This window comes from Peromyscus eremicus, chromosome 20, assembly GCF_949786415.1.
Source record: "Peromyscus eremicus chromosome 20, PerEre_H2_v1, whole genome shotgun sequence".
Lineage (NCBI taxonomy): Eukaryota > Metazoa > Chordata > Mammalia > Rodentia > Cricetidae > Peromyscus > Peromyscus eremicus.
The window spans coordinates 4,486,305-4,500,913 of NC_081436.1; the positions used below are offsets into that span (position 1 = coordinate 4,486,305).

Genomic DNA, 14,609 nt, shown 5'->3' on the forward strand with positions numbered 1-14,609 from the left:
TCTTGTGAAAGATCCAACAGACAAGAACAGGCAGACTGTAGCTGTGAAATTTAGAAACCCCAAGACGCACTATTTCATGCACATGCAATCTTATTTCTGAGAAATAGGAGACAGAAGCCCTGCTCCATTTTCAACATTTCCCTTAAAAGGGACCCAACTAAACTCTGCTCAGTATTTTCAAGGTGTCTCTTTTTTCCTATGGCTGTGGTCACAGGAACAAATAACCTAATGTAGTATCCCTATTCTTACTAGTTTGAGGTTAAGTTAAAAGAAACAACCTTCCTAAGTATGGCCTTCGATGCATGAAGATCAATCCACCACAGCCCAGTGAAATGGCTCAAAGGGATGAAGCACCGCCATGCAAACCCGATAACCTAAGGCCAATCCCCGAATCCCATGGCGGAAGAAAGAACCAATTCCTTAAAGCCTTCTCACGACCTCCACACTGTGCTACACACCTGCACTCAGAACCACAACCAGCTTTCCAGTTCTTCCATGAAAAGCCACACAAATGACACTTCATTCCTCCAGAGTCTATTTTAATAAGCATTCATGGCATCTTGAATGCCCCTCCCCTACTCGCTGATTACAGACACTGAATGAGAATTACCCTAAAATGGAAAAATAAAAGAAATTCCCTGACAGCAGATGACATGAACAGACACTCCACTGTAGGAGGTGTGGTGAAGTATCCTAATGTTTTAGCTTTGTCAAAAACAAAACAATAAAACAAAACCCAGAGAACCGTCTACTCACTAGAAAGAAAAGGGAAACAAAAGGAAGCCCAGGCACCTGCAGGTGCTTTATTTTCCTAAGGTCGATGCTATGGCAGCAACAACATGACACAGTATTTGTAGATTACATTCTATACTGAGAATGCTAAAAATCTGGGGAAAAAATGTAAAAGATTCTTACCAAGAATTAATATGTCAGGACAGTACAGCTGCTCAAGACTGACTAATTAAATTTATAAACTCGTTTTTTTGTTTTACTGTAGTACTTAATATACTTAATAAACTATAACAACGTTCATCCTAAACTCTGACAGAGGTAGCAGCCTACTGTTTGTATTGATAATAGTTTTTTCAAGTCACTATGTAAACCAGGCTGTCCTCAGACACACCGAGAATGGCCTGTCTCTGCCTTCCAAGTGCTAGCATTAAAGGCATGTGTGTGCCACCATGCCCCGGCTCAGTAACAGCTTTAAATATCAATTGTCTTACTTGCTTCAGCTTTCACTTTGTCCATTTCAGCAAGCAATGCCACTTCTCGGTCCATTAAACTAGGAAAAAAATGATATAGAAAAAAGGGTTAGATGAGAAACTCAAATATCAAAATAGTATGTAATTAATAAGGAGAAAGACTAGCACATTTGTTCACTAAAAGCATACTGCTAAGAAAAAATGTATGGGCCACAAGAAAGTCTAACCTTGTATTCACAACAAAGAATATTTAAAGATTCTCAAGAAAATAAATGGATCCCACTCCACTTGTTCCATGTAATACAGCGAGCAAGGCATTAGAAATCCAGGTTAGATCCAGCAGATGGCAGTATCAAGTCACAAAAAATTTCTTAGTTATGCTAATGCAAGTACTTATGGAAATTATTTCCATAACTTTTATTTTTTGGTTTATCTTTTAAAAACATATGGTCTCACTGTGTATCCTTAACTGGTCTGGAACTCTATGTAGACCAGGCTGGCCTCAACCTCTTAAATACTGGGATTAAGGTGTGCACTGATCTTGGTTTATACAATTTGAAAATTTTGCTTCTAATTTTACCAGGCACTATCTCTTTCCGTAAGGGCCATAGAAAGTTGTTCAAGATTAGGTTCTATATAGTCAACATGCGAACACTGTACTGTTGCATCCAGTTCAATGGCACTATAATCCTTAGCATACAGAATAGTCCAAGCTGATTTCTGATACAAAATTTAGTGATAATCAGAAAAGATGGAATTAGAAGTTTCTTATAGATTTTTCCCTTCCTCCGTGTTGGAGACCAGACCAAGGGCCTTGTGTAAGTGGGGCAAGCACTCTATTTCTGACTTCTTTTTCTTTTCTTGCAGAGCTAAGGGGGAGCACTGGGCCTTGTGTGTGCTAGGCTAACATATTCCCAGATCGTGTTTTTGTAAGACAAAGTCTTGATGTCATTTAGGCTGACCTTGAACTCATTATTCTTTGGTTTCAGCATCCCAAGTGCTGGGATTACAGGTGGGTGCTACTAATCCTCAATTTAGTTATTCATAGTTATCTATTTACATGTGCATGTGTATATGGACGGTCAGAATCAACAAACAGGAGTTCACTCTCTTCTGCCACCATGTGGGTCCTAGCTAGAGCTCGGGCTGTCAGGTGTGGTGGTCCCTGCACTATCCGAGTCATTCAATCAACTGGAGATTTCTCCTTCTCAATAAGGTATGGTGACACATGCCTTTAATCTCAGCATTCTGGAGGCAGAAGCAGGAGGATCTCTGAGTTCAAGGCCAGCCTGGCCTGCAGAGTGAGTTCCAGGATAGCTAGAGTTACACAGAAAAACCCTGTCTTAAAAAACTAACCAACCAACCAAACAAACAAACAAACAAACAAACAAAGTGTATGGCTCTAATGTTAACAGAAATTCTACTCTTCTTTCTGATTGTAAAGGCGATTATACACACACACACACACACACACACACACACACAACCATTCAATTTACCTCACTATGTAATTATGTTAGCACAAAGTAGTTAATACCAAGACTACACTTGTGAGAAAGACACTAATGTACAGAGCAGGGTAGTTCTTCAAGGAACAAATCCTTCACAGAAAAGTGCCAGAGAACACCAGTCTGATGATTATGCACACTAATAAACACACTTGTAACTAAGCAAATTTTGGAGGCAAATTAATCCAAATGCACCAGACTGAAGAGAAAAAACGGTGATCCTGAGGTGGCCATACTCTGCTGTGAAACACTTCCCACCTTGGCAGTGTGCTTGAGAACCCCAAAAGCCATAACCGGGACAGAAAACTGCCAGGCCTCCAGCTTGACACTGCCACGGTCCCGTTACCAGTTCATCTTAAGACACTCTGTGCCTACCAGATGACAAAGTCTTTGCCTTTGAAAAAGCTTAGAAAATATTCATTAAAGATTTCAGAAAATGAGCATTTCACATCTCATGGTCTTCACTGTGAAAAGGAAAGTTTGCAGGATGTTTTCAGCAAATCCAGTTCTATAATGACACTACCAACCTTTCTTGCGGAAATATGAGGGAGTAAATTGTGATGACATTTTTTCCACTGTAACAGTGAACGCTATTCATTGGTTTCTTGACTGATTCACTGGTAAGCACAAAAAAATTCATAGTACATTGACTAGCAATTCAGTATTAAGAAAATCTCTCTTACATTCTAAGAGACTTGAACTTTTGCTGGACTTCACAGCCAGATTAATAATACACCTCCAGGTCACTTAAGACTTTAGACTGAGAGCTTGCTGTCTACCTAGTCTGTTTGTTTTTTAACCTGCCTTTAGGAGAACAATGTGACACCCAACTTTATTAGCCTTGGGCTTCCCAGTAGTCAGCTTTACAACCTAAGTTAATGCATCACTGTATTCTTAAACTATTAATTCTTCCACTCACCTGACCTGGAGTAATGCATGTGTATCATTTGCTGAGAGCAGCAAATGCAGAGGTTGAAAGCAATCTTATAAAATAGATATCCACCATAAATGTTGAACATACTCATGGATAATGTTGAACACACTTAGTTACTGTTTGATCACACACAATGACATTTGTAATACCGTCTCTCATCTGAGTGAGCTGGTGTCAATGACTCAATCCCTTGTAAAACTCTTTAAAAAAAAAGATTTCTAGAAAGTATCCTTTATTTCTTCTGCATGTGATCCTTTCTGTACTGTTCAAGAGAAGAAAGCAAAGCCCTCTCAGGGACAGACACACATATACACACCTCTTCTTATATACTTTTATTATATGAATGTTTTGCCTTGTATGTACGTCTGTTTGTCACATGTGTGCCTGATGACTGTGGGGGTCAGAAGATGACATCAGATCCTGGAACAGGAGTTACGGGCAGAAGTGAGCCACTATGAGGGGGCTGGAAATCAAACCTGGGTCCCCTGAAGGAACCCTGGATTCATCTCTCCAGCCCCCTTGGGCTCACTCTTGATTAAGTGACACCAAGGGCAAGTGCTTTGGTTTCTTTCCTTAATGAGACACCAACACGTTATTAATCACTAATGTGTTTAATCCATGCAATTGACAACATTAAAAAGTTCTTTTACAGCCGGGTGGCAGTGGTGGCACATGCCTTTAATCCCAGCACTTGGGAGGCAGCACCAGGCGGATCTCTGTGAGTTCGAGGTCAGCCTGGTCTACAGAGCGAGATCCAGGACAGGCACCAAAACTACACAGAGAAACCCTGTCTCAAAAAGAAAACAAAAACAAAAACTTTTACATTTCCTATCAAAGACCAATAAAAACTTAGTAAAGGCCTGAGGACCTTATCACCCCACAGAATCCAGGTACAAGTGCTGGTAACACACATTTCTAACTCCAGGCTGGGGAGACAAGCGTTAGTAGATGCCTGGGGCTTGTTGGTCAGCCAATCTAGCTTAATTAGTGAGCTCTATGAGAGCCAGTGAGAGACCCTTCCTCAAAAAGACGGGGATAAAGCTGGGTATGGTGGCACATACCTTTAGTCCTAGTACTCTGGAGGCAGAGGCAAGCAGACTTCTATGAGCTCAGGGCCAGCATGGTCTACAGAGCAAGTACCAGGCTAGCTAAGGCTACATATTGAGACCATGTCTCAAAAACAAAACAACCCTCCCCCAATCAAAAACATACATACATACATATACAAACAAACAAACAAACAAACAAACAAACAAACAAACAAACAAAAGAAGGTGGATAGGAGCTGGAGAGATGACTCAGAGAATAAGAGCACTGGCTGCTTTTGCAGAGGACCCAGGTTCAATTCCCAGAACCCACATGATGGTTCATAACTACTCCAGGAGATCCAGTGCCCTCTTCTGATCTCCACAGGCACAGACATATATGCACGCAAAATATTCATATACATAAAATAAATTAAAACATTTTTTAAAAAGATGGATGGGATTCCTGAGGATGAATCTTGAGGTTGCTTCCTGGCTTCCACATGTATGTGCACACATACACTCTCACACACACAAACACATAAATGCATTTCAAAGACCAATGAAAAGGAGCAATTACTTTTTTTTTGTCATGTTGCCACAGCAACATCTACTGAACTATCTTGGCGTTGGCTCAGAGTAAACGGGAATGGAAAACAGAGCTTGATCAGTATTTGTAACTTCTCATTAAAGATTCTGCAACTCTTTTAGGATATGAAAATAAACATTAAAGTTAGTAACACCTCTCATTAAAAGCTCCTGACACGATGGCTTTATGGTTGTAAAGAATGTGTTCTTCTTACGTCATTCATTTTAAGCAAAGAACTTAGGGCAGATTGTTATGACCTCTGCGATTCCCAAATAGTCCTACCGACAAATACACATAGCCAATATAGACCACTGTTTTGTCTTTTTAAATTTTCTGTTTTTTTGAAAGTTTTCATCATAGAAAGTTGGAGAAATATGTTTAACACAACATAAACAGAGAAGAGTAGAAAGTTAAAATCAGAACATCAGAAAGGTTAGGTATTGGATAATAGAAGGGGCTTTTTTTTAACAACTAAAAACAATAATTTACTGTAATTCAACTTTCTAAAACAGAAATTTAACTAGAGTTTCCTATCTGTTGCTGAGCTAAAGAGTGGTCCCAGTATGTAATGGTGGCCAAGATCCATTGCCCACGGTGTGAATAGTTCTTAGATATCATAAATGCATTAGATATCAGAATGAGCTCTCAAAGAATGATAAAAGGCTCATTCAGGCTATCCGACTTTCCATGACCTTGCTCACCCCAACACCTCAGGCACTAAGCTTTCCTTAGGCTCTCCTCAATGGCAGTATGCCACACAGCATTGGAGAGGCTGTGAATAGCTAATGCAATTTGCTCAACACTGCTGGGACCCTGCTTGGAAAGACTAGGTCTTATAAAGCTGGAGCCCTTACACAGTGCACAATTTTTTTTTTCTTTTCTTTCTTTCTTTTTTTTTTTTTTTCTGAGACAGTGTTTCTCTCTGTAGCTCTGGCTGTCCTGGAACTCACTCTAGAGACCTTGAACTTAGAAATCTGACTGCTTATGCCTTTGCCTCCCAAGTGCTGGGATTAAAGGCATGCACCACCACCCCGCCTGGTGTAGATAATTTCTGCATCTTTTCTTTAGTCATGAACTACGCTTTGCGAGACTGGTCACTATTACCAGGGCACACCGATGGCCAATGGTCTCTACCTCCTCCTCCCTCTAGGACTTCTTGTAGCACTGCAGTTGCTTAGCTTACTTTAAAGCTTTTACATAATTTATTGGTGAGTAGCTGCTACTGCAGCATCACCACTGGCGTCTCTGAGATACATTCTGTGCCTGTCATTTCAAGCAAGGTCTTTGATTGATATCCCTAACATGAAACTATTCATTTTGAGTCTAGCCTTGCCTTCAGTAGTTCCTTGGTACCAAAAATAATTATCACTTGTTTATGGTTATTGCATTAGAAAAACAGTATTTTAAATACAACTGTGGTAATTCTACAGCTAATTATGTAACAGGATAACACTGTTTATTATAAAATGATAATAATAAACCACTTAGTTATATTCTCAGGTAATATTTTTACCTGATTTTATTTGCTCAAAATTTAAAACATATTTACTCTAATACATCTGCACATCAAAGCAGAAATTGAAACAAAGCCAATAAAAACAATCTTTTTTTCCTTCTAAGACTTTATTCTTCCCATTTTAAAGCAAATGGGAATTAAAAGAGAAATATCAATAGTGGTTTTATTTTTTATTTATTCATTCATTCATTCATTTTTTGAAACAGGGTCTCTCTACATACATCTGGCTGTCCTAGAACTTACTATGTAGACCAGGCTGACCTCAGACTGACAAGATCCTCCTGCCTCTGCTAGGATCAAAGGTGTACGCCACCATGCCCAGCAACAGTTAAGTGCATGGGTGTTTTGCCTGCATGTGTGTCTGCGGACCACCTGAGTGACTGGTGCCGTTGGAGGGCACAAGAGAGCTTAAGATCCCCTAGGACTGGAATTACAGATGATTCACAAATGAATCCGGTATGGAATCATCTGTACAGGTGCTGGAAATTGACCCTGGATCCTCTGGGAAAGCAACAAATGCTCTTAGGTGCTGAGCCATCTTTCTAGCCCCCAATAGTTTTATTAGCAGAGAATGAATGGCATTTCCTATGGCGTTTCCAAGCCTCCACATCCCTAGCACTGACTTTACTGGAGAACATTCATTCTCCTGTGCTCAGAACAAAATGGACCATCTAGGGAGTGAGAGTCGCTAAGCAGACCAACTGCAGCAAAACCAAACTCTAGAACTAACGTACAGTAAACCTCACAACTGTGAAATTCTAATGGTTCTTTTCGTATGGAGGCTTTTACAGAGCATGTGGACAGGACTTCCATGTTTCTTTACTTTCTTGCTTTCTTTTCATTAGCTAAAATTTCTTATATTCGTGTGTGTGTGTGTGTGTGTGTGTGTGTGTGTGTGTGTGTGTGTGTGTATGAATATACACATGTATGGGTGGCTGTGGAGGCCAGAAGAGGGCATTGGGTATCCTGGAGCTGGAGTTACAGGCAGTTGTGAGCACCTCACTGCAGGTGGAGGCACTGAACTCTGGTCCTCGACAAGACCAGGAAACACTTTTAACCACTGAGCCATCTCTCCACCCCTTTTATTTTTTCAGGTAAGAGTTTGGCTATGCATCCCTGGTTAGCCTTGAATTCACAGCAACCCTTCTGTTTCAGCCTCCTGATTTCTGAGTGTACAAGCATGTGCCACCATGGCCAGCTAATTTTATATTTCAATTCTCAGAAACAGCTTTTAAAAAGTTTCAACTTTCCTTTCCACTCTTTTTCAATGGGTTCAAAACCAGCCAAAGTTGTTCACACCTGTAATCAATTACAGTACTCAAGCTCTGAGGAGGACCAGTTTGAGGCCAGCCTGGGCTACACAGCAAGACCACATGACTGAATGGTTGTATTTTTATTTTATAATCTGCCAGGGAAAATAAGCAGCTGTAGTCTATACCACCAAGAAGTCTGCGGCTAGGTTTCTAGCAAAGGAAAATGGCTGGAGTGCTAACATACATGGCGAGTGACTGCCTGGATTTTCATCTGAAATCACCATTTGTTTTTTGTGCAACTTCTTTATAGAACAATGACATCCACATCGAAGGCTCCAGAAACAGAGGAGAATGTGTGCACTAGTAAGGGGGAGCAAACAGGGACCCTTGTTAAGACACAGAAAATCAAAGTGCTTTACATGTACTTTGCAGTGGTAAATATTAATACCAGGAATGACTTTTGGCTTTCATAAAAAATACAAATTATCTGTTAAGACAGAAAAATTATGACTTCTATTCTAAAAAAAATTATAATTTATGGGCAATGTAGCAAAAAAAAAACCAAGAGGGAATAATGTAATCTTTAAAATTTTATTGTATTTATTTAGTCTGTGTATGAGTGTGGCCGTGGCACACACATGAAATCAGAGGTTGACTTATGGGCATTAGTTCTCTGCTCACACTATCTGGGTCCTGGGGAGTGAGCTCAGGTCATTAGACTTGGCAACAAGTGATTTTACCTTCTGAGTCAGCCCACCAAGCCCATAAATGTTTTTAATTTATTTATTTTATTCTCTGTGTATGATTGTTTTGATGGCAAGTATACATGTGCACCACGCGCATGCCCAGTGCCTGCAGAGGTCAGAAGAGGGCACCGGATCCCCTGTAACTAGAGTTATGGATGGTTGAGAACCATCATAGGAGTGTGGGAACTGAACCCCGGTCCTCTGCAGGAGCAACAAGTGCAACTTCTGAGCCATCTCTCCAGCTCCCCCAACCCAACTTGAGGGTCTCATATGACCCAGGCTGGTTTTCAAGTTGCTATGTATCCAATGACGATCTTCCTGCCTCCATCCACCAAGTGCCAAGATTACAGACATGCGCCACTATGCCCAGTTTATACATAAAACAGTGTTGGGGATTAAACCCTTGGTCCCCGCATGTTAGCCAAGCACTCTAGAACCTGAGTTGCATCCCATTTTTTTTTTTTGTCTTTTGAGAAGGGTTTCTCTGTGTAGCTCTGGCTCCACTGGAACTCGCTCTGTAGACCAGGCTGGCTTTGAACTCACAGAGATCCGCCGGGCTTTAAAGGCGTGCGCCACCACCTCACGACCCATTCTGTCTTAAGGGAGAGACTAGACACAGATTCCTCGGGCAAATGCTCTCATTCATTTAGTCCTGACTTTGCTCTTCTCTTCTGTCCCCACCCCTAGCTCTTTCTCGCCCTTCTGCAGGCCTCTGGGTCTTTCCTCAATGCAGTGCCCTACGTCTACCTTCTACCAACAGAAACTGTCGTGCTTCCTCCCCAGTTCTGATAATGATTCATTCCTTCCAAAAGTATTTATTAATTAGCGCCACCTTACTCTTATTTAGTTTGAAATGAGGTCTTGCTTTCTTGCCCAGGCTGGTCTTCAACTCCTAGAGTCAAATGATCCTTCTATCTCAGCCTCTGAATGCTGGAATTACAGGTACATACTACCAACCTCAGCTCCTTAATCTGAACACTGTTCCCACCCTGAGATATGACCGAAAGAATACCTCAATCACAAGACTCCAAGCTGTGACTTAATGACAGTGACCTCAGCTGGGCATGGTGGCATATGTTTTTAATCCCAGTACTTGAGAGGCAGAGGCATAAGGATCTATATGAGTTCAAGTCCAACCTGTTCTACATTCCAGGTCAGGCAGGGCTATATAGTGAGACCCTGTCTTAAACTGCACGCCCCCAAAAGAAAACCCAGGAGTGATTTAAGACCTTCTGACTTAGAAAACCCAAAAGAACGTTGACTATTTTGATGGGGTATCTTCCCTTGTGCATTTATTATTTTGTATGCATTAAGCATGTGGAGGTCAGAGGACAACTCTCAAGTTGGTTTTGGCTTACACCTTGTAGGACCCAGGGACTGAATTCCAACTGTCAAGCTTGGTGGCAAGTGTCTTTACTCACGAAACCATCTTGCTGGCCTTAAACTTAATTTTTTAAAAACCCCTCATTCCAACCCTGTTGTACAATGGCAAAGTTCTAAATCCTATTCCTAGTTTGTATGTTACAGTCGTTCGGCTGAGGAAGGAAAAATATATGTGACGTATATCAAATATGTCTAGCCTTCCAAAGCCTAAATACGGGAAATAAGTCATCAAGAGTGTATGAAATGAAGGTTACTGGGTCAGAATACACAGAGATTCAAATATTGGATCTGCATCTTGTGGTATCATATATTTATCTGTGCTAGTTAGTTTCGTCAATGAGATCCCTGAAAAAAAAGATCTCAACTGAGGAACTGCCTCCATCAGACTGGCCTGTAGATATGTCTGAAGGCATTTTCTTGATTGCTAACTGACAGACGAGGCCTAGCCCACTGTGGGCCGTACTGCCCTGGGTTGTATATGAAGGGTGGTTAAATGTGAACCGTGAGCCTGTCTGTAATCAGTGACTCTTCACAGTGCCTACTTCCGTTCATGCACTGGCTTCTCTCAAAGAAGAACTGTGAACTGGGGCAAATAAAGCAAGTAATCTTTCTCCCCCAGCTCGGTTTTGGCCAGTGTTGTCGCAGAGATAGAAGGAGACAGGGACAGGGTTCCTAATAGCAATTTTCACAGATGGTTAAGAGACCTTTTGAATGTTGGGTTTCAAAAAACTAAAACTTTATTTTTATTCAAAAAGGAACCCTAGCATATGCTTTTTGTAGCCAACACACTGAATGACAATCTTCCACCACACAGCACACCTTCCAGGATGCATTTACTCTACATCCTGCTTCCTTAATAGTCTTAAACTTAAGCCAAGTAACTACTCTCCCAGTGTAAATTTTATTGATTAAAAGAAAAGTAAACCTGGGTCTAGAAATGATTATTACTTAAGCCATCTTAAGGAAGGACAGACTTTAAATTTAGAAACCAGAATTCTGATTTTACTTTCCTTCAGGTATGGGTCGGCTTTTAGAATCTCATTGTTGCAAATCTGTTAGAATCGTTTATCTTTCTTTGACACTATAACGACACAAACGTGACTTTCTAACTGGCATTAATCCCAACTGTTTGGTGCCAAATGCAGTTGGCTCGCCTGTCCATCACATCCTGAACTAACAACTACAAGGTGCACAGAAGAAGGCAGCTTTTAATGCTTCATGAGCCTGAGAAGGGCCCAGCAGGAAAGGGCAGGGAATCTCTGTCCTCAAGCTCAACTGGCCTGGTTGTTGGCCTATTGATCAATACTAAACACAGTTCCCATTTCACACAGGGAAACCATTTCACCTGTGTTTACTGAAGGAGGGCTCTCCTGGCTGCGTTCCAAGACAGCAGGAACTCACAAATCTCTCTCAGAGGTGTGTTTCTTGCCTTAGGCTTGCTGAATGGAATCAGATCCTGCGGCTGGGTAAGCAGTAAACTGGATGATCTTAAGAGACTAGAGACCTATCAAAGCAAAGTTGTGATAAACTATACTTAGCTCTGTTTTTCCAAACATGCCACTAAAATGGTAAGAATCTATACAAGAAACATGGCATTTCAGCCTTGCAGATGTTCAGAACAGGGGTACATCGGTTCCCTACAAATCACAGCAAAAACAGTGTGGGAACTGGCTGGGCTCAGCTAGAGTCACAGACGAACGCATAACATGGGGAGAGTGGCACCAACTCACACAGAAAGAGGAATCTGAGTTTGGAGACACGGAGCAATTTGGCAGGGGCAAAGACGTCCATCAAGAAAGAGGACACGACGTGATATTCCAGCGGCACAACTGAGAGGCAGAAACTGGGGCTCCAGGGAAGGTTAGACTAGGAGGTGAACCAGCTGTCTTAAACAGGACTTTCTTGGAGCTGGACAAGTGGCGCAGGCTTTAAAAGCACTTAGAAGGCTGAGCCTGAGGACCACAGGTTTGAAACCAGCCTGGACTACGTAGGAAAACCCTCTCTTCAAACACCTCCTCACACAAACACACAAGTACTTTTTGGTTATAAGGACAATGTTTTGGAAGAGTTGTTCCATTTTTATTATCTCACTCTTTTTTCAATCCCAGAGACAAGGAGGGCTGAGGGAACCCACAATCACAATCCTCTCTGCCCAGGCCCTCCATCTACTGTGCACACAGGGAACAAGAGATGTGGTCAGGCAAACCTAAGGGAACAGCCATGGACCACTGACAGCTGTGGAAAGCAAAGACTCTTCTCATCACTCACTATGAACGTGGGTGGTTCTTACATAAGGAGAATGGATAGGCCTAAACCCTTAAGTCCTCCTAATGGCTGGCTCCCTGATATTTCCTTTTTTAAAATTATATTTATTTGTGTGTCTGTGGGGTAGAGAAGGTGGGAGGTGCATGCCATGGCATACTTGTAGAGTCAGAGAACAGCTTTGGGGAGATAATTCTCTCCTTCCACCATGTGAGTCCTAGAGCTCCGACTCAGGTAGTCAGGCTCGGAGGTAAGCACCTGCTGAGCCTTCCTGCCAGCCCTTTCTTGACGTTTTTGAAAATTTGGTCCAAACCACTCTTTAAAAAGCATCCCTTGAAAATACAACTCCTAGCTAGGCAGTGGTGGTGCACGCTTTTAATCCCAGCACACAGGAGACAGAAGCAAGACAATCTCTGAGTTCAAGGTCAGCCTGGTCTACAGAAAAAGTTCCAGGACAGCCATTTCTACATAGAGAAATCCTGTCTCAAAACACCAGAAAAAACAAACAGAGAAACAAAATAACCGAATAAATACAATTACCCAGAAAAGAGCTATGTTTAAACACATACCACCTTAATATCTAATTAAAATAGCTTTAATATACCAGCATAAATTTCTTCCCAAGAAGGAGTCAACGATCAAACACATTTGATGAAAAAAAATATAGTATAAGTTCCCCTTTTAGTTCATAATGCAGATTAGAATCGGAAAGCACTGAAGTTCAGTGTTAAATGTTTTTTTAAAAAAATGTTTTCTGGGATGGAGAGATGGCTTAGGGGTTAAGAGCACTGCCTGCTCTTCCAGAGATCCTAAATTCAATTCCCAGCAACCACATGGTGGCTCATAACCATCTAAAAAATGCGATCCGATACCCTCTTCTGACCTGCAGGCATACAAGCAGGCTGATCTGCATACATAATAAATAAATAAATAAATAAATAAATAAATAAATAAATAAATAAATAAATAAATAAATAAATCTTTTATAAAAAAAAAGTGTTTTCTTAGTAAGGAAGTGGTTTTAATCCCAGCACTCAGGAGGCAGAGGCAGGTGGATTTCTGTGAGTTCAAGGCCAGCCTGGTCTACAGAGCCAGTTCCAGGACAGCTAGGGCTACACAGAGAAACCCTGTCTCGAAAAACCAAATAAATAAATGAATGAATGAAGGGAGGGAGGGAGGAAGTGTTTTCTGGGGTCTGGGGAGTATCTCAGTGGGTAAGAGTGCTCTCTCTGCAACATCAGGGCCTGGGTTTGAGTCCCCAGCACCACACAAGAGACTAAGTATGGCTGCACATGTGCGTAACCCAGCATTGAGGGGTGGGGTGAAGAAGGTGGATTCTGAGAGCTAGCTGGCCAGCCACCTAGTATAAAAGGAAAGTTGGGGGCTGGAGAGATGGCTCAGAGGGTAAGAACACTGGCTGCTCTTCTAGAGGTCCTGAGTTCAATTCCCAGCACCCACATGATGACTCACAACCTTCTATAATGAGATCTGGCGCCCTCTTCTGGTGTGCAGACATTCATGCACTACAGAACACTGTATACACAATAAATAAATCTTAAAAAAAAAGGCAGCAAACTTGCAACCAGTCAGAGCTCCTGTCCTAAGGCATTGTTTCCGTGACACGATTACATATACTGCCCTGTTCTAGCCTCCACATGCACTCTCACTCACACGCGTACACCACACTCCCCTCCACACACACACAAAGTCTTTTCAAGGGAGCTGGCTCAGGGAGCAAAGCACTCACAACACAAGTGTGAGCACCTCTGTCTGACTCTCCAGAACCCAGACAGTCAGACATGGGCAGCAGGGTTCCCATGGTAACATGGGAGGCAGATACAAGAAAACTCCAGCAAGTTCTTGGACCAGCAAGCTTGGTGTGCTGCAGGGGCAAACAGGAGACCAGTGTCACCAAGGTGGAAGAAGAGGACCACTGCACCAACGCCTGAAGTCATCCTCTGACCTCCATACATGCACATGCGCGCATGCGCGTGCAAACACACACACACACACACACACACACACACACACACACACACACACGCAGTATTTTCAAATCTCTGTACCAAACCTGCTTTTCCCCAACAGAATACAAACTAGTGCATTTTAAGAAATGAGTCCAAGCCAGACGGTGGTGGTGCACACCTTTAATCCCAGCACTCGGGAGGCAGAGCCAGGTGGATCTCTGTGA

General features: G+C 41.9%; 1 protein-coding gene across 1 annotated transcript in view; it reads right to left on the bottom strand.

Annotated features, from left to right (window-relative positions):
- The window catches only part of Spats2 (spermatogenesis associated serine rich 2), a 74,505-nt gene that overhangs the window by 11,721 nt on the left and 48,175 nt on the right, over nt 1-14,609 (bottom strand). Inside the window, exon 9 of the mRNA XM_059246864.1 lies at nt 1,224-1,282. Within this exon, the coding sequence (XP_059102847.1) occupies nt 1,224-1,282 (59 nt within the window). The remainder of the gene's footprint in view (nt 1-1,223; nt 1,283-14,609) is intronic.